The sequence below is a fragment of the Muntiacus reevesi genome, chromosome 10 (genome assembly GCF_963930625.1).
Source record: "Muntiacus reevesi chromosome 10, mMunRee1.1, whole genome shotgun sequence".
Taxonomy (NCBI): Eukaryota; Metazoa; Chordata; class Mammalia; order Artiodactyla; family Cervidae; genus Muntiacus; species Muntiacus reevesi.
This window is the reverse complement of record NC_089258.1, coordinates 66,221,139-66,241,088: the sequence shown is the minus strand read 5'-3', so window position 1 is coordinate 66,241,088 and position 19,950 is coordinate 66,221,139. Positions and strand designations below refer to the sequence as shown.

The window sequence follows — 19,950 nt, the reverse complement described above, 5'->3', positions numbered from 1 at the left end:
TATGTGCCAATTATCTTGATCTTGGTACCATTCCACAATGTGTATCATATCACCATGTTTCTACTTAAATATATACATATTTATCAATTATTCCTCAATAATGTCTTAAAGAGAGTCAGGACAGTAAAACACCACTATATAAAACACTTAGTTGAGCCAAAAGGATATTGAAAGCTTATATTGCTGAAGGTCTTAAAAAGAAATATATATATTTAAAAAAGAAATATAAAATGAGCTTGCTGATACTTGGCAAAAAATAGGCAAAGAGATTAGCAGCTGGACTTGAGAACAAAAGAGGAAGGCAATTTAAAATATTTCTTTGCTATCCTCGGATTTCTCCCTTGCAAATTTCAGCTCTTGTGAGCAACTCTGGAAGCTGGTGAGAGAGGACTCCAGCTTTGCTGTAGCATGAATCTGAATTCTACAGTGAGGTGGCTACGCGGAGAAATTGCCTAGGGAGCGTGACTGGACATCCCAGTGTCCACACCTTGCTGGTGATTTGCTGTTTCCAAATATTAATACTTGGCCCTGGCACAGCTCCTCTGTAAGCATTTGAAGGAAATGCTTTAAAATGTCCAGTAATACTTTATGGTATCTTGTATGGTGCTATTTGGGTTATCAAAAATCTTAGCATATATCCCTTTCGCCCCAAGAATTTACTGCTCAAGCCAAAGACACCTAGATGTCCCTGTTTACTATAATCTGTATGTTTAAGGGCATCACATACATTGTGCCTTCTGTTATCCTCTAATTATTCTTCATTATGCTGATACTGTAATGACTGCTCAGAGGCAGCAATTCATTCTTTTAAGTTAAACACCTACAGCACTCTGTGAAAATGCCTACTTTCCTCCTATTTATCAGGATTGGAAGACTTTTATAAAATTCATTTGATTATAATGTATAAATCAACAAAATAAAGTAGCATCACAATTACTATTAGGAAGTGAATGAAAAGAAGCAATGCTAATGAAATTGTTCCAGGAAAGTTACAGTGGGAAATCCAATTCTGAAAATAAGTATTTCTAGATAAGGAGAGTCTTACTTTCTCAACTACATAAACACATTTTTGTTTTCAGAATTAGTTAAGAATTGACTATTCAACATTTGGTGGTCACTCACTATGTAAAACCAGTTTTTAACAATATAAACGTAAGATATGGTAGAAAGTATTATTCGACTTTATTAACCTCACTCATAATGTTGAATACAAATGCAAAATTAAGTAGTGACCTTGAAAGTCTAAATCAAAGCATGAACTCTTAGATTTAAGAAATAGGGCAGATATGTCACAAGAGGGAGGGGAACCAAAAAACCAAATCTAAGACCTCAATGATTAATCTATATATTATAAACTTCAAGCTGTAGCCCTTATATTCCTTTAAATGGTATTTTCTTTTGACTTTCCATTGACATCAGTAACTGAATTTTTAACCAGACCCTATAACCTATCATGAGCCTTCCAGTTATAAAGAAAAAAAAAAAACAAAAACAGGCAGATATGTGTACTAAGTACTTTATGAAATTTACCATTCACAGCTCATGTTCACAAATAAGCTTCAAAAATCAAAGGGACTCTGACATTCTTAAAACCCAAAGGCTAGTAGATAATGGCCCACCTTTCTGATCTTTTCTGCATTTGAAGAAATGATCTGATCTAATAATGCTGATGTAGAAATACATCACATATTTTAACATCAGTAAGATATGACATTTAAGGGGAGAGCCAATAAACCTTTGCATTTTAAACCCAAAGGAACACATCTTGGACACCTTAAATTATAAAATTCAATTCTAAGCAGGAACTGTTACTGTGTAACAAATACTGCTCGTATCAAAAGTGCTGGTGACAAAGAATTCAATATGCCCTCCCACGGAATCTGTTCACATATGTATGCATATACCTATTACTGTAATAAGATTTTAAATGTTTAAGGTGCTTAAATTTTGCACTGCAGGACTAATTCAATAGGTATTCATCTGCTACCTCGTTGTAGCAGCTCCAGTTAGAGCGAATGATCCACAGGCAAAAGGGCAAAATGCTGCTATTTTCTGGAATGCGGCATTTGTGGCGCTGGAGTGCCCTCTATTGGTAGTGACGAGGACACACTCATTAGCTGCCCCGCATGCATCTTCTCGTTAACCCGGAGTTCACATCCATCCTGCAGCATTCGGACTGCTATTCGTGCAATGTTCTTAGAGTCATCAAGACCACTGTGAGGTCGCCCGTCGTAATCCATTCCGAGTTTTTCAAGCATTATTGTCAGCTTAGTTTGGCTTCGAGGAACCTGAAACATGAACTGCTCAGTGAATAACTCTTTAGTATTTTGTAAGTCTCAGTGAAGTAGAAAATAAGAGACTGAAAATTAACAGTAATAGGCAAAATAGTAAAAATTTAGGCAAAGGGCTAATACTCCTAGATCAAATGAAGCAAATAGAATTCTCAGACTTTAAAAAAAAAAATCTTAAAAGAGTTTTAGATAAAAATATAAACATACGGGAGTCCATAAAACAAAGTTTGCAGCTCTGTAACTTAATAAATCATTTATGAAAAGAAATACATTGTTCTGAACATCTAAGTTGAAGCCCCACTGTTTTAACCCAAACTAATTGTTTTGCATGGTATTTTTCTGTAATGTATTACTTTAATTGACTGACAAAATTTATACTTTTTATATATCAAATGACACTATCACCAGAGGGAAAAGGCAGCCCACAGAATGGAAGAAAATATTTGCAAATCACATATATGAAAAGGGATTAACATCTACAAAGTATAAAGAATTCTTAAAATGCAACAACAAAAAAAGCAAACAATCTGACTGAAAGCTGTGAACACTCTCCACAGTCATTAGAACTGTAAACACTGAATAATGATTATAACGCTAATGTGACTGAGTTAGAAAGATGCAGGGAGGGGAAGGATAGGCAGGAATGGTCACTGTTTAATGGAGCTAAATCTTCGCTGTCCACTGCAGGAACTCAACAGATAACTCAGACTGAAAACTCAAGAAATAGCATAAATATATAATTTAGAAATAGGAAGGTTAATATGAGGAGAAATAGCTTAAAAAACTGCAAGTGTTTGGGAGAAATGGAACCAGTACCGGTAAGGGCCATGGGGGAAGACTGCTATTTAAGACCTGCAGTATTATTTAGTATTTTAAAAAATTCACACTACACACACATATTAACTTGCTAAAATTAAAAATCAGTATGAACTGTTTGTTCCAGAAGCAAGCCATATATTTCAGTTTCAAATCTCTGTTACTAAAGATCATCAGTGGACATGAGCTTGCACAGACTTTGGGAGATAATGAAGGAAAGGGAGGCCCAGCGTGCTGCAGTCCATGGGGTCGCAAAGTCAGACACGACTTAGCAACTGAACAACACCACCACATATACATTTACCCTGTTTGAGTAACAGGTTGAGTGAGGAAGACAGCTTATTTTTCTAAACTCACATGAACATAACTATTCAGAATCTGCATAATAATTAATTATATGATCTTCTTCTGTGAAAAGTCCCTAGTAAATTACAACTTCATGTACATGCAAAATATAATAAATCTATCATCAAGAGCAGTATAATCAATATAGTAATCGTACCTTATAAAAGTTTCCATATGACTTTCGAATATTGATCCACTTTTTGGCAAAAGGTGGATATTTGAGCCTGCTTAGCTGGCATTGAATGTTCAAGAACTTACTCATATCCCACGAACTTAAGTCGAAAGAGGAAAGAAAACTGAATTAAACACATGCTACACCATTCTTTAAAATGAGGATCTTAAGTCATTCTATTTGTTTTTATTTATACATCATCTTTCTTATATTTACACATAACATCAAGCTCAGAAATCTAACTTCTCTTTTTCCACAATAACTCAAAAATAAACTTCCCCTCTATCCTCTTGAGTATTTTTTCACAACTCTAAAGGAACTGCCCAGCTTACTTTTAATGCCAGGTTTATCACATACCCTCAGAGAGTATGCTTTGAGATAAAACAAAAACTACAAACAAATGAACAAAATACCTGAGAGAAACACAGAGAGTATCAAGTAGTTGGAACACAATCTGTTCTGCCATAGTACATGCTTCTACAACACAAATCAAGAATCCTGACTGTATCATGTGGAAACTGTACTGCTTCATAGTTTCTCCTCAGCCCAGGGAGTCAGAATTGAAGCAGTTGAAATTATACTCTTCAGTAAGAAAGAAAAAAGAAAAATTCTCAACTCAGCTGCTGTAATGGCAAGTGGAGTACTTTTAAGAAAATTAAAAACAAATGCCTGCCCCCATGATCCTCTGGCTTCTGTGTACTTGTAACATCCTCTGAGGTGACTTCCACACACCCCGGGCTGCTTGCCTGGACTGTCCAAATTATCTCTGGAGGTAATCACTGTTTTTGTTAGTCCTCTGGTTACAAAACTGCACAGATTTTGAACAATTTGTCCCAGAATGCAAAGTTTTTACAGAACTGCACACGCTGTACTATGACAGAGACACCTGTGTAATTAAGCAGGGACACTACTCATTTATCCCGAAAATCAGTGATAGATTTCTAAAGAGGCTCATCAATGTCTTCACAAATTTCCATTTTTAATCCCTGTTTTAATCGCTCTCATCTCCATTCTTGACTTTTCATGTAACTGATGCTTATGAAGCATAATTTCAAGCTCAGCACTATAGTAAGCAATATGGAAGATTCTCAAGTTGTAAAACCTCTTGCTCTGAAAGGATTGTTAATTTCCTTGCAAACATAAATCTTACACACATAAAGTTTAGATATCAGAATATTTAGTCAGATGCCAACATAAATGGTACTTATTGCAGAGGCTATAAGACTTCAACAGAAACATCAACATGAGTTATAATGTATGGAGTAAAACACGAGCTGGGCTTTGAGTAATAAGTAAGTAGCGAAGGAAGGGAACCTTCCAGCAGAGAGGAAAGTTGCATGCATACACAGAGGAAGGATAAACCCCTGTGATTCATGTGTCAGCCTGACTGGAGTGAAAAAGAGAAACAGCAGGAGGATTAGGCTACATAGGTAGGGTGGGATTAGATGAGAGCCTTGAAAGTCAGACTGAAGAGTTTGAACTTTTTTAAGCAAGAAGTGTCGTGATAAAAACAATAAAATCATTTAGATTTTACATATTAATATTTAACTTTCTTCTAGTCCTGGATCAAACTGTTATTTCTTTCCCTCCTCTCTTTGACCCCTAGGACTTAAAAATTTAACCAAGGATAAGGATATGAAAGGAAAACTACTGTCTGCTGTGGGGGCTCCTTCAGGAAATAATATTTTCTGTGGTTATTCTAAAAGTTAGATGAATAAGGATATCTTTAATCTTAAAAAGTAGATTAAGATAAATTTCCTAAATACTTACCCATCTGTTAATATGGAATATTTATACTTTGTCCCTAATTCCTTCAATTTCATCCAGTCAATGACTTTTTTCAGTACCTGAGGGAAGGTATCAGCTCTGTCTACTTGCTCCTGAGAATACGAAAGTAAAATACATAAAAATCACGGTAGTTACATACAGTCCTACAAAATACTCAAGACACAAACACTGGAGGGACATGAAAGAGCGGACAAAGTCTTATCTATGATGTTTTGAACTCTATGGCTTCTTAGGCTAAGATTCATCCAAAATTCCAATTTTAAGACAACTAAGAATTGTTTATAGCCAATTAGGAACTGCTTTCAACTGAAGTATATAATTGTCCCCAAATGAAGATTTAAGATCATCCACGGGCATTCTCTTTTTTCAGGCCTCAACCTAGTGGCTTCCCAATTCTCCAGAGGGGAGAAATGGGCCATCTCTTCTCAGCTGAAAGCCCTGGCCCTCTACAGCGTCTCAGCATCTCAAAGCTCACATCTTTCCAAAACATACTGCATACATCTTCCAAAGATGTAAATCATCCATCACATCACTTTCATACTGAAAATCCTCCAAACACTCCCCAAGGCTTTCCAGACAAAAAAGACATATAAGACCCTTCACGATATAGCTCATCTCTATTACTTCAGCTTTATTTGTGACCATTTTCTCCTCAGCCCATAAGATACCTGAAGCATCCTGAACCACTTAAAAGTTCTTCTGCCCTTCACACCTGAAATGTCCAGTCATTCTTTTACATTTGTTTACCCATCGTGACTCTGCCCAATCTCATCAACTTGAGTTTTGCCCAGGATAGTCCTCCATTCCCTTTGTCAGAGAAGGGTCTTTCTACAGATGCCCGTGACACCCTGAGGAAACACTGTTAGTCTTCCTAACTATACTGTGACCATAGTTTTTTTGTGTCAGTCCCCCCAACCTACAATTGCTAAGCGAGCTGAGGAGAGAGACTATCCTGACTATTTCTGTATCCCTCGTAGCTCGGCAGATATTACAGCACACCCTCAAATATTTGCTGAAAGAATGAATAAAGCAACTAAGTAAATGGACAAAGGGCCTGCCACATTAGAATACATCCAAAAGTCAGAGACCTAAAAAAAATTAGGCTATATATAAAATCAGGTTGTAAACATATATATTTTAAAACTTCATCCCCAAGTGCAGCATGGTAACTTAACTTTTTCTTCACTAATGCTCCAAACAAATGAAATGTTTAGATTCATCATTACAGCACTTTAAAAGGCTGAAAAAAATCTTATCAGGTGTAAAATGTGCTTTCCTGTTTTTTAAATATTACAAAGCAAAAGATCTTTACCAAGCAAGGAAAGTGTCACATTTAATTGTTTACAGCAATAATTTTATGAAATAAATCCCTAATTTCAAAACTTCCTTCAAACTCTACAAAAAGGAACACAGAATGATAACCTGAGTAATTCCAGTTAGATTGATGCAGAAGTCAGAAAGTTGGGTGTTAATCTCTGGTCTCACATACTGCTGAAATGTATCTTCCTACAAGGGAAGGACAGCAAATTAAAGTATTTGTATGACTTAAGATACATGACATAATATATGACAACATCAGCCACACTGGGTTCTAACCTTACAGGTGGTTAAGGCAGAGACTATAGTTTTAACAATTTAAGAATAATGTCCTATTCCCAAATTACTCTAATTTTTTAGTTAAAAAATTATGTTTCACACTTTACAAACATTTAAGATAGAATAAGTATCTGAAATCTTCAAACCAAAGTTTAACCAGAGGAGCAAAACACTGATGATTTTGCTTATAATATTTTGGAAATGTAAAGCCTATTACCACAACCTCTAGTTGACGATATTAAGAGCTTTTTAAATAAAAGAAAGTATGCTGAAGAAATGCCAGTTTTCAGTTAGAATAAATTAGTTCAGATTCCTGCTCTCATTCACTAATTAGATCTTATTTTTATATTAAGGTTTCACTAAACTGAATTCTGAGTAATCAAAATTTAACTATATGACATGCAGCAGTTTAAAGCGTAGTAATAGCACTAATTATTTTAGCAATGTTTAACCTCTTGAAGAAGCTTTCAGGTTTGCATTCTTATTTTGTGCTCACAACAACTCTGTGAACTCAGTAAGGACAGAACTGTTACCATCTGGCTCAGATCTAAGTGCTTCTTCTTTTAGCCCAATGCAGCTTCCCTAAACCAGATCACACTAAGTCACTTGTTCAAATCAAGGACAATTTCAAAGTCTATTAAAGCTTTATTGGCAGCAACTATTAATACTAGGCAGCTATGAAGGAAAAGACAAAAGAATATTCCTTATAATAGAAGATTAAAAAATTAAGAAAAAACAGTGTTTACAAAATTCTTTTTACACACTAGTGTATTAAGCAGATGAATTATCAATAGTTAACAATAACTGTAAAAGAGGGAAAGAACAGCAAAGAACATCTGAACTTCTAAAGTTAAGAGACATCCTTTACTTATCAGACATATTTCAAAAAAAAAATTCTACTTCTTGGATTTCTTAGATAAATGAAGTCTATCCTTTTAAGTGTGACTTTACTTCATTTTACTTCATCCTTTTAAGTATCAGGGTTTTATCTCATAATTTTAAATGAAAATCTTAAAAAAAAAAAAAATCCAATATCTCTTACCATTACAAGCTGGTATTATTTAACATTTGTAACAGAATGATGCCAGAGAACTAACTATGCATTCATTGACCAAATACTGAATAATTACTTAAATAAATTACATAGCAAGTTAAAAAGTGATGAAGGTTCTTAAAAAATAAGAGTAGATAAGAGGGATCAGAAACACTGGTGTCTGGGGGTGTTCAGACTGAATAGAGAGCCAGTGAGACTTTATTTAGAAGGCAAGAGTTAAGGAAGGCCTGGAAGGAAGGGAGGGAGGAAGGATGGGGGGAGGAAGGAAAATAGCAGCAAGATCTCTGGAGGAAAGGAATTTGAGCTAAAGCTCTGGGAGGTGAGGGGGTGGAGCATGCCTGGCATTTCTGAGAAGCAGCAAGCAGGTCAACATGCTGCAATCAGAGGTAACTAGAGGCCAGATTGTAAAAGGAATTTAACTTTTATTCTGAGTTAAACGGGGAGCCATAAAAGAGCTGTGAACAGAGGAATGAAATCATATGACTTGTATTTGATAAGGAGCACTCTAGTCACTAAAGGGGCTTCCCTCATAGCTCAGCTGGTAAAGAATCCGCCTGCAATACAGGAGACCTGGGTTTGATCCCTGGGTTGGGAAGACCCCCGGGAGAAGGGAAAGGCTACCCACTCCAGTATTCTGGCCTGGAGAATTCCAAGGGGATAGTCCAGGGGTTGTATAGTCCATGGGGTTGCAAAGAGTCAGACACGACTGAGCACCTTTCAGTTTCACAGGTCACTAAATTGAGAACTGGCTATAGGGAATAAGGACACAAGGGAAGCCTGAGAATACTGGAGTGGGTAGCCTATCTCTTCTGCAGCAGATCTTCCTGACCCAGGAATTGAATTGGGGCCTCCTGCATTGCAGGCAGATTCTTTACCAACTGAGCTATCAAGGAAAGCCCTTAGACAGAAACAGAGACTGGTTAAATGGTGAACAAATGCAGTAAACCCAGACAAGAAATCAATGGGGCTCAAACTACAGGCATAGCAGCGCAGTTAAGTGGGTGGTTCTGGATGCACTCTGAAGGCAGAACAAACAAGAGTCCTGATAGCCTAGATGTGTGGTGCAAAAGAATAGGAGTCAAGGATGCCTCCAAGGTTTCAGGACTGAGCAAGCAGAAGGACTGAGTTGCTAGCCCTCAAGCCAGGGAAGGTTGAAGATAAAACAAGTTGACAGTAAATTCAGTCTGGCACATGTTAGGATGTCTGTTTAGATGTCCAAAGTAAGATGTTAAGTAACAGCCTGGATTTTGGATAGAGGATGAGGTCAGAGATATATTCAGAAGATACCAGTTTCTATGGAATTTCTAAAAGCTATGGAACTAGATGATAGGCGAGTTCATTAAGGGAGAAAGTATATACAGAGAAGAAGAGCTGGGGCTGAACCTATGGCATCCAATACTAGGAAGCGGGAGAAGAGGAAACAGCAAAGGAAACTGCGGAAGGGAGCCCAGTGAGGCTGGCAAAAATGTAGGACAATGAGGGGTACTGGAAGTTCCCTGAAGAAAGTGTTTCAAGGAGAGAGTGGTCAGTTCCACTAGGACTTAGGTAAAGGTCAAAGATGACACTGAAGAGTGATTTTAGTGGAGTGATGGGATGGAATACATAACTTACATCTACAAGTGGTGGGGACTTAAGAGAATGGGAGGAAACAAAGACAGAAGTGTATATAACTTTTATAAAGAAATCTGCTGTACAGGAACAAAGACACAGGGTAGTTGTCACAGAAGTGGGATCAAGCGAAGGTTTTTTATGGTGTGAAAAATAACTAGTTTGTATGTGATGGGATTGCAGCCATGAAATTAAAACACACTTGCTGCTTGGAAGAAAAGCTATGACAAACCTAGAGAGCATGTTAAAAAGCAGAGACATCACTTTGCCAACAAAGGTCCTTACAGTCAAAGCTATGGTTTTTCCAGTAGTCATGTACGGATGTGAGAGCTGGACCATAAAGAAGGCAGAGCACTGAACAATCTATGCTTTTGAACTGTGGTGCTAGACAAGACTCCTGAGAGTCCCCTGGACTGCAAGGAGATCAAACCAGTCAATTCTAAAGGAAATCAATCCTGAATATTCATTGGAAGAACTGATGCTGAAACTGAAGCTCCAATACTTTGGCCACCTGATGCAAAGAACAAACTTACTGGAAAACACCCTGATGCTGGGAAAGACTGAAGGCGGGAGAAGGGCGTGAAAGAGGATGAGATGGTTGGATGGCATCACCAATTCAACAGACATGAATTTGAGCAAACTCCGGGAGATAGTGAAGGACAGGGAGCCTGGTGTGCTGCAGTCCATGGGGTCTCAGAGTTGGACACGACTGAGCGACTGAACAATAACAACAATGTGATGGAATAACACAGTAGAAAGCAATGACTCATTCATGTCTAAATGTGGGAGGAGAGTGGCAAGAGCCTCATCCATCACTGAGAAAGTAAGACCTAGTGAATTATGCAAGATGATTTTTTCACAGCTGTCATTTTTTCTTTTAATTATACCAGAATACTGGAGTAGGTAGCTGTTCCCTTCTCCAGGGGATCTTCCCAACCTAGAGATTGAACCCAGGTCTCCCGCACTGCAGGCAGATTCTTTACCAGCTAAACCACTAAGGAAGCCCAAGAATACTGGAGTGGGTAGCCTCTCCCTTCTCCAGCGGATCTTCCCAACCCAGGAATCAAACCAGGGTCTACTGCATTGCAGTGGATTCTTTACCAGCTGAGCTACCAGGGAAGCCTTCTTTTAATTTACTGACCTTTAATCTGATTTGGACAAGGAATTATTTAAATGGGCTGATTAAGAGGCTTCAAACGGCACAAAGGAAAAATGCTGTGTATTTTAATGCACAAAGCCTTTTTATATTTATTTCCCAGTGTGTGGCAACTGGGGATACCATAAAAGTGGTACCTCTGTATAGATGAGCTGTTACAATCCTTGGTCAGATTTTACAAGGCAAATGGCACTTATCTGGAGGGATCCTGTTGAGCTCCTGAGCTAACAATGCATGTATGCTACATGGCTTAAAAGCCAAGGTTACAAGAGTTGTTCTCCTATAAACTTTTCATCAGAAAGCGAACTAGCTTTAAGTTGAAAGGTAATTTCTGTACCTTAGCATTTTTATAGATTAGAGTATACAGTAGTCTACTGCAATGGTTCTTAACCTTGACTACATACCAACTGAGCTTTCAAGGAAAAAAAAAAAATCTGATGCTAGGGGCCCCACCACAGAACAACTAATATTTGGGACAAGGGCCAGGCATCAGGGAGCTTTGTGTTTTTTTAAGCTACTGGAAAAGGAGAGCAGCAGACTCTGAAATTACTATAGCCCATCTATTAAGAATGAATCAAGAGGGGTACTCTTTTGCCCCCTTCTGATGCCTATGTCAGAAGCTTTCTCTATCTCCTTTATACTTTAATAAAACTTTATTACACAAAAGCTCTGAGCGATCCAGCCTCGTCTCTGGCCCCGGACTGAATTCATCTCCTCCGGAGGCCAAGAATCCCGCGTCTCATCGTTCAGCAACAACCTTTCATCTTCGGGGCTCGTCCGGGATCCTTCAGGACAAGATGGGCCTGACAATCTATGTGAGCCTACTTCTGCTGACTCCAGAAATTCTGAGTCTGCCGTTTGACCCTCAAGACAATGCCTTCCTGTCCTGGGCTCACTCCTATGCTGCATTCCACAATCGGTCTAACTGCTGGGTCTGCGGAGCACTCCCCTCTTCATCAGTGAAAGGCGTCCCATGGTGGACATCTCCACTTCAAGGAAAGGACTTTCTCCAAGTCTGCCAATGCCTTCAACAATCACATGTGATGCCTCTTCTTAAACTGATGACATCTAACAACCTTAAGATAGACTGATGTAATTATGGACATAATGTGACTTTTCATTTTGATTTTAACTTGATTTAATGACTATTTTGCCTTACACCTGTAACTGTATAATGGGGTTTTCTAACCGTCTAAAAGCTTTTAATTTACAAATAGTTGTCCGAGCTCCTATGAGTACCATAGCCTCCTCCAACTATTACTTGGAGCCCCTGGATCAGACATCCTCACTATGAGGATTAGGAGAATACGCTGCCTCACCAATTTAGGGACAACACCCCTTGTCAGCTCGGAAGCAGTTATGGAATGAGAACGACGCCCCTTTTCCCTAGGCAACATAATTCTCCTAAAAGAAAAGGGGGGAATGAGAGAGTCATTTCCTAGGCAGGTTGATAAGAAGTCTAGGGGTCCCCAAGGAGAGAGAGGTCTGGGATATTCAAGGAGGAAGAAAGGACAAACTTTTTTACTTTTTTCCTCTACATTCCTTAGGATTATATAACAATAATGTACCCTGCCTGAGGACAGTCTTGGATTAGACCCTCTGGCTAATTCTGTTATCTTACAATGTAAATTATGGGAGTAGGCCTGGTCTTTACAAGGATGTATCCTGCCTGAGGACAGTCTTTGGATTAAACCTTCTAGCCAACTCTGTTATCTTAAAATGTAAATTATGGGAGTGGGTCTGGTGAGGTCTTTGCAACCTCCAGACATTCTTTGGATTCACTGGAGAGTTTATAACTCCATTGCTAACACTAGCAAAGGGGTACTCTTTTGCCCCCTTCTGATGCCTATGTCAGAAGCTTTCTCTATCTCCTTTATACTTTAAAAAAACTTTATTACACACACACACACACACACACACAAAAGAATGAATCAAGAGCTAACACCCTCTCTTTAGAATTCTAACTAAAACAGTAAATGGAATCCTCCAACTTACTAGTCAACCCCAGAACAGCTGCTGCTAAAACAAAAATTAAAATATAAATTCACTTACTATTTCTAAGGTATGAGTATTCAGCAAAACAACAGGGAATTCAATTATTTCATGTATGAACTCAGGTGGGTTTCCCTCTTCACAAGTGGCTTCAAAGTCAATAATACAAATGTAATCGTAGTAACTGTCAGCACAATTGCTCTCTTTCAACATCAGCTTCTGCTTCTTGTAATAGTTTTTCAGTCTCTTCTTTAATACATCCTTTACACCTCTATTGAAAATAAGAATAAAATGAACTCTTAGGTGACTTTTACAGACAAGAATGTGAACTCCTACCTGCTGGCACTGGGTTGAACACTGATAGTCACAGCCTAATTTGGCAAATGTTAGCCAAAATGAAGGTAAAGAAAGCAGGAATCAGAGCTAGGTCAGCAACCAACTAATTAAAACAGAACATCTAATACAGCATCAATATTTTCCTTCACATGTAATTTTTCATTTTTGTTGTACAGTATATAAAGTATATATTGGTCTTTCATACCAGCAGCTTTGCTGGCATACACCACCTACCTAGCCCTGCTGCCTTATACAATAAGATGACATACAGGACACAAAAACTGAAATTAAGACTGAATTATTCTACTGACCAAACACAAACTTCAGAGAATAAAAATCCAGGCAAGTTAAACAACTTATGCTCTTTCCTAGCTTTGGCTTTTGTAAATTAGATAACTTAAAAAAAAAAAAATCCACGTGAATTTAAAAGTATTATGAGCCTAGTATATAAAGTTGAATGCCCCTTAGCTATTTAACTAGGAAAACTAATTTAGGAGACATCCTAAAATAAACCATGTCCAGAAGAACACTGCCATAGCCAGTAGATTCTTAACTGGAATTAGATTTCTAATTTACCATGGGTAAAATATGATTCAGATTTCTTTTTTTTTTTGGGTCATGCTGCATGGCATGCAGGATCAAAGTTCCCTAACCAGAAACTGAACCTGCAGTGGAAGCTTGGAGTCTTAACCACTGGACCGCCAGGGAAGTCCCTACAGTTATTTTTAAAACATATGTTCCACAAACAGAAGGTGGGACAAGGTTGTTCTAAACAGATAACTATCGTGGGTAAAGGCAGTCACACTGGTTCATCAAATAGTATGTGTTTCTTCAAAAAATCTAAAGTCCTTCATTGTTACTTGGTTGAGTCCTAGAGGGGCTTGCAAATACAAAATGGTAGTAAAAATAAGAGGATCTAAAAACTGTAACTAATGGGAAGTGACAAGGAAGGCATTTTGGTCACATCACCAATTAGTGACTGTTAGAAAAAATGTTTCTAATCTTTTGTTTTCCTTTTGAAATTACCACTGAAAAGGAATCTTATCCATGAAAAATCCTAATAACTAATCAGCTCATAATTAATCATTACAGATGATTTTTGTCAGTGTTTTTCAGCTTTTCTAGGATGAACATGTACTACTTTTGCTATTTGAAAGTTATTTTTAGTTACCTGGTTTCAAGCTTGAATTCTGAAAGTTTGGCTCTGAGCTCTTCCTTACTCATTCGGTTAATGCAACCATTCGTAATCGCAATCTCTTTGTAAACTGGGTCACTGAAATCACTTGCACTGGAGGTAATCAACTTAGATGCTTTTGTTTCTTGGCCATCGAGTCTACACCGTTGCTTTTTCTACAAAAAAATAGTGTGGGTATATACAGAGTTTACAGTTAGTATAAGCATCTTAAAGATTAAGGCCTCTTTGTGCTGTATGTTCAATAAAAGGGCAGAGCAAGAAAGATAGATGTGTTTCCAGAACAATTTACCCTGCTCTCTTCTGAGTCATGAGGTATCTTATAAGAAAAGAAGCTAAGTAAAAAGAGCCCTGGTGTTGGGAGTCAGAACAACCTCAGGACAGAGCCCCCAGCTGATTATTTACTAGCTGCATAACCTTGGGTAATTACTTATTAGCCTCTGATCTTCAGTTTCATTATCTCTAAAATAAAATATAATAATAACTATCTCAAATGGTATTTGGTATTGGTAATGATAAATAGTATGTGGGAGACATCATTATAAGGATTAAATGAAATCAAGTATATCAGGTTCCCAGTGCCACACCCACCATGTGCTTAGTTGCCCAGTGGTATCTGACACTTCGCAACCCCATGAACTGTAGCCTACCAGGCTCCTCTGTCCAAGGAATGTTCCAGGCAAGAATGCTGGAGTGGGTTACCATTCCCTTCTCCAGGGGATCTTCTTGACCCAGGGATTGAACCCACAACTCCTGTACTGGCAAGGCAGATTCTTTACCACTGGCATCACCATAATGGAAAAACCCATACCTACCATGGCTATCAATAAATATTACCATCACGGACTGAAGATCAGACCTTTTCACAAACAATATTCTAAAATTTACAAATGAACCAATTTTTAAATAAACTTTTACAACACTTAACATGTATAAATGAGTGTATTCCTGAGAATTTTTAGCCTGACTTCATTTCAGAAAGTTAACAGAAACTGGCCAATATAAAAATAAAATGGCCAGAAATCTAATCCAAAACATGTTATTACCCAAAGCAAAGATCAAAACACATTGTTTCAAAACACACAATTTCTAAAAGTTACATACATACATATAGGTTATTCAGGAGAACTATAGTTACTACATTATAAACTGTTCTTTCTTTCTTAAATTAAAATTCAAGTTGAGAAAGACAATTCGACTCTAATCACTCCACAGGTAACCCCCAAATTACTAAAATGTTAAGCTCCAAAGATTCATTTACAAGTTATTTTCCACATGCAATGTCACAAATATTAGGTATGTTCCAGAATTTTCAAAAATACTTTGGAGTTTACTGGCAATCTATACAAAACTTGTTAGTTATAATTTACTATACTGTCCCCATGTGAACTTTAATTACACATTAAGGAAGGATAACCATGGAAAGGCCACAGTCTCTGAGTCAGGACCAATCCTGATGACTCAGGGACTATTTCTCACTCTTAGCTCTCCATTTAATGTAACACACGTTTAGCAGACACTGTACTAGAAATACTCACTCCCATCTCCTCTGAGGAAGAGGTCAGAAATTCCAATGTATGAACTGTCCGTAAAATGAAGAATAATTATATTGAAGTTACTTGATAACAAATGTTTTAGAAACCTTATTTCACAGATCTTTGACTAAAGGTAAAGAAAATAATTTGCTTTCAATAATAAATTTACAACGCTTGGCTACTTTATCACTGGAATATAATCAGGATTCCTAATTTACCCTTTGTCTTTACACTTACAGTGAATTTTAAACTCCCATCTTCAATCAGGTTAAAATTTAGGTTCTACACTGAACAACAGTTTGCCTACCAAAACAGATATCTCAGTCAATTTAAGCGAATTTTCTCTTTGGCTAAGTCCTCTCTCCTACTCACATGCTTTATTTTTATCTAGAACTGTAGTTACAAAAATTACCCACAAGTAAGAGGCCTCTTCTAAATATATTATAAATCATGATTTCAATAAAGAAAGTCGTCTCCTCCCCTGGGTCCAACTCTAGTCCTCCTCCTTCAGTGAAGTTCAGGACACGGTCAAGGTGCAGTTCTCACAAATTTCAGTCTACACAAACTTCCAAAGAAAGTTATTCAAGACAATTCACTAAGAAGCAGAAAGAAAATATTTAAAACCCTATATGTATTATTAATCTATAAAAACACAAGGTTAGTTTACCAAGCAATACACGGATTGACAATGGTACCCTCCCCAATGTCTGAGTCCATCTGTCCAATGTCATAAAGTATCAGCCACACAATGAGCAAAGTAAGGAGACTCCACAGTATAGGAAGGAATATTCAACTTCATGATACTGTGACATTTTGCAATTTTCACATGTCCCAGTAAATGGTTACATAGGTTATATTATCTCAAATGAGAGAATCTTTACAATATGGAAGTGACCATGATCAAAAGAAACCTTTTCTGTGGCAAGAACATTTAGGAAATAGATGTTTTAGAAACATTTCCATTATTTTATTGCCCCCAAAACCCCTGCAGATTACCTGTTTTTTTAAAAAAGCCTCTGAATCTACACATTAAAGAAATCAGAAGCAGAATTAAACTTGATTAAAATCTTTCCCAAAGAAGAGTTCTGATGAAATTTGAACCTACTTCGTTAAAAAAACATAAAAATGTAATACCTATTCATTTGTGAAAATACTTTTGTTGATATAAAGGATAAAAAAAATTTACTTAGCTGAAATCCAAACTTGCTTACTTAAGCCTGAAAAAAAAAAGGACTGTATCATCATTTATTAAAAGCATCCAACAACAGGTTTTTAACAAATATGACAGTCACTAAAACCAACCAGGAACACAGATTCGGGCCTTGAGTCACTATAGCTCAGTTCTGTTTGTTTTTAGCTCAAAGTTTTAAGATATTTAAATAAAGTGTATTCAATCACGCTACTCTCATTAAACATAAACTTTTAAAAATTATTTTTGTACAACTCACATGACGATGTTATTGACAGTATCTTAAACTGAAGAAGGATGGCAGAGTAGAAATGGTTCTTTAGAGAAGAGATATGGAGGCCTCTCTGAAAGTATCATCATAAGGTGAACCAGATAACTATTCAAAGACTCAGGGCAAAGAAAGCACACAAAAGACCTTTAACAAGAAAGACCACCCACCATAACACCAAGGATGGTGGCCACTGAGAGCAAGTGGGAAGAGGTACAGCTAACAATGGAGGTAGGAGCCAAGTCCTGGGGCTGGCAAACTGAAGATTTAGGAGGGGAGAAACCCAGTCAGATTCATGTTACTAAAGATTATTCCAGCTGCTATGTGGAGAATTGACTGTAGGTGGAAAGAGCAAAAGTTAGGACGCCTCCTCCAACTACCCACACTACGAGGCACTGAGTATTTCTATATTATTAATAGAAAATGACCAGTTTTGGTATTATTTACAGTCTGCAGCTAGTCAACAATAATTATACCTATCAAAGATGATGATTAAAGACGTTTTAAGACCGTCTTTACAACTTTGTCACTGTAGGATCTACCACTGAGCTGTCAAAATCATTAACAACATCACTCATACATTATGTTTATACGAAGCAGGAGTAAAATGGTCCAAAAACCATAGACGAAGTCCCAGCCAACAGGCACAGTTACCTTCTGCCGAGGCTGGGAGATGGTCTTAAAAGTCTTAAGGAGTGACATACTTGGAGCTGAGGTGAGATTTCTAAAAACAAAAACTACCAATTACAGACCAGGGCTACCTGGAATGACGATAGCAACCGTGTAACCGATTGTTAACTCAGAAAGTTTAGAGCAGAATTACCACTCAGACGTCTAAAACCTCAGTTCGCACACTCAGTTCGTCTGGGCTGTTGACTTACTTCCAGACGGTACCTGGAACTAGAAAGGGCTCAATGACAACTACCCCCAGAGAACGGCTCCCGCAGCTGAGGCCAGGAAAGGCGGCCAGGGCTAGGGTCCCAGGGCGCACGGGCTGCGGTTCCCGCAGGAAACCCTCTTAATTCAGGGGCGCGCGGGCAGATTCTTACCTCGGGATTCGGACGCTGGGCTTCGTCCCCGCACTCCGACCCGGGAGACGCGCGACGCCCGGGAGCCACGGCCTCGCCGCCAGGCTGGAGGGTCTGCTCATTCTCCATGTTGCGTGTCACGTCAGAAGGGAGCTGCTGGAGCCCGCCACTCGCTCACTCTCACCCGTCTAAGCCCGAAAGCCTAGCCTTTCTCCGTTGAAAAATTACCGGGCTCGCGTTCCCGCGGCGGCGGCCACACAAACTCGAGCGGGTACCTCCCACTTCCGGGAACGTGAGGCGTCCAGACGCCGCGCAGGCGCAGTGAGCCGGCGCGCGGAACGCGAGGGCTTCCGTCGACGGGGGCTGGAGAAACGAGGAGGGAGGGGCAAGAAGAAAGGTGGGAGGGGCCAAGCGGGAGGGAGGCGCGCGCGGGAGAAAGAGGACGCTGCCGGCGCGGAGTGGAAGCGGCGCCAGGGTCCGGACTCTGGTCCTTGGAGCAGACCACCAGAGGAAATGATCCATCACCAACTCCTGAGAAGTAAACGAGGAGTGCCCTAGTGAGAGGTGAATTTTAACCACAGAAAATAACGTTTATAAAACAATCTGCGTTTTCCACAAGGCATTTAAGACGCCCACTACTGGACAAGAAGAAATGGGTCTGGGACTTATTGAGAAACTGAGCAATGTGAAAATAACTGTTTTCAGACATCGGACGGCAGGCAGATCCAGTCCTTTTACCTGAAAGAAGAGAAACAAATGAGATGAGCCGGGTATGACTCTGGGTCTCTGTCCAGAGGCAGTTTCCAGTTTGCAAGTACAAGAGGAACTTAAACAGAGCCTAGGGTCTCCCTGAGACGACAGGTCTTACCGAATGGAGTAGACGGTGATTGGATTTTGGGGAGACCAAATTGGTTGGAATTTATGAGGCCGAGTTCATGGAGAAAAAGCTTCAGAAATCTGCATCTTTAACTGAATAAAAATCAGTGAATATGTTCTGTGACTATTCCACAAGGCCAGGAAAGAGCAATTATGGGGGAGCAGTAAGCCAAACAATTTTCAGAGTTCACAGGACTAGGAATCATTTGAGTTCCCTGGAGCCAGAGTGGGGAGACTGTTGAATACAGTTGTTGAATGGAATATGCAATAGAGACCCTCGAAATGTCATCCCTTAGTAGTGACATAAACTAGCCCTAGACTCTGGGGTCTAAAGGAAAAGCTATTGTAGACCCCTCAAAAGCTTAAAGAGAAAATCTTAAAAACAGTAGTGAAAAAAGGCACATTATGCACAGAGAAATAATAGTAAGTTTTCATAGACTTCTTATTAGAAACTGCAAGCTAAAAGAAAATGATATGACAACTTTAAAGTGCAAAACAAAACTGTCAACTTGGAATTCTATACTCAACAGGATGAAACAAAGACTTTTTCAGACAAACAAGTCCAGGAAAGCCACATCCTGAAGCAGAACCATCCCAGCTGACTTGCAGTCTTTGGGAGGAAGAAAATTAAATGCTTATTGTAAGCCACTAGGATGGTTTGTTATTCTGCATTATTATAAAAATAATTAATGAGTATAGGATCACTTC

General features: G+C 38.6%; 1 protein-coding gene across 5 annotated transcripts; it reads right to left on the bottom strand.

Annotated features, from left to right (window-relative positions):
• Nucleotides 1-995: 995 nt before the first annotated feature.
• ERI1 (exoribonuclease 1) lies at nt 996-18,659 on the bottom strand. Of its 5 annotated transcripts, XM_065946856.1 has the most exons (9): nt 18,388-18,525; nt 16,294-17,098; nt 15,885-15,928; nt 14,326-14,504; nt 12,879-13,089; nt 6,835-6,918; nt 5,395-5,504; nt 3,610-3,724; nt 996-2,288 (listed from the first exon to the last, which is right to left on the bottom strand). In XM_065946856.1, exons 2-9 carry the CDS (start codon nt 16,331-16,333, stop codon nt 2,046-2,048), a joined length of 1,026 nt encoding a protein of 341 aa, XP_065802928.1. In that variant the 5' UTR covers nt 16,334-17,098; nt 18,388-18,525; the 3' UTR covers nt 996-2,045. The 5 variants fall into 5 exon arrangements, with proteins under 5 accessions (XP_065802928.1, XP_065802932.1, XP_065802929.1 ...); XM_065946860.1 differs by lacking the exon at nt 15,885-15,928; XM_065946857.1 differs by lacking the exon at nt 15,885-15,928 and having other exon boundaries at nt 16,298-17,098.
• Between the last annotated feature and the right edge of the window lie 1,291 nt (nt 18,660-19,950).

Bases quoted from the DNA above. Each gene is read 5' to 3' on its own strand.
- ERI1 (XM_065946855.1), bottom strand. From the start codon at position 18,495: ATGGAGAATGAGCAGACCCTCCAGCCTGGCGGCGAGGCCGTGGCTCCC. The intron at 13,090-14,325 runs GTAACTAAAAAT...TATTTTCAATAG, and splicing joins GAATTCAAGCTTGAAACCAG to AGGTGTAAAGGATGTATTAA. The intron at 6,919-12,878 runs GTAAGTGAATTT...CTTCCCTTGTAG, and splicing joins ATACTCATACCTTAGAAATA to GAAGATACATTTCAGCAGTA.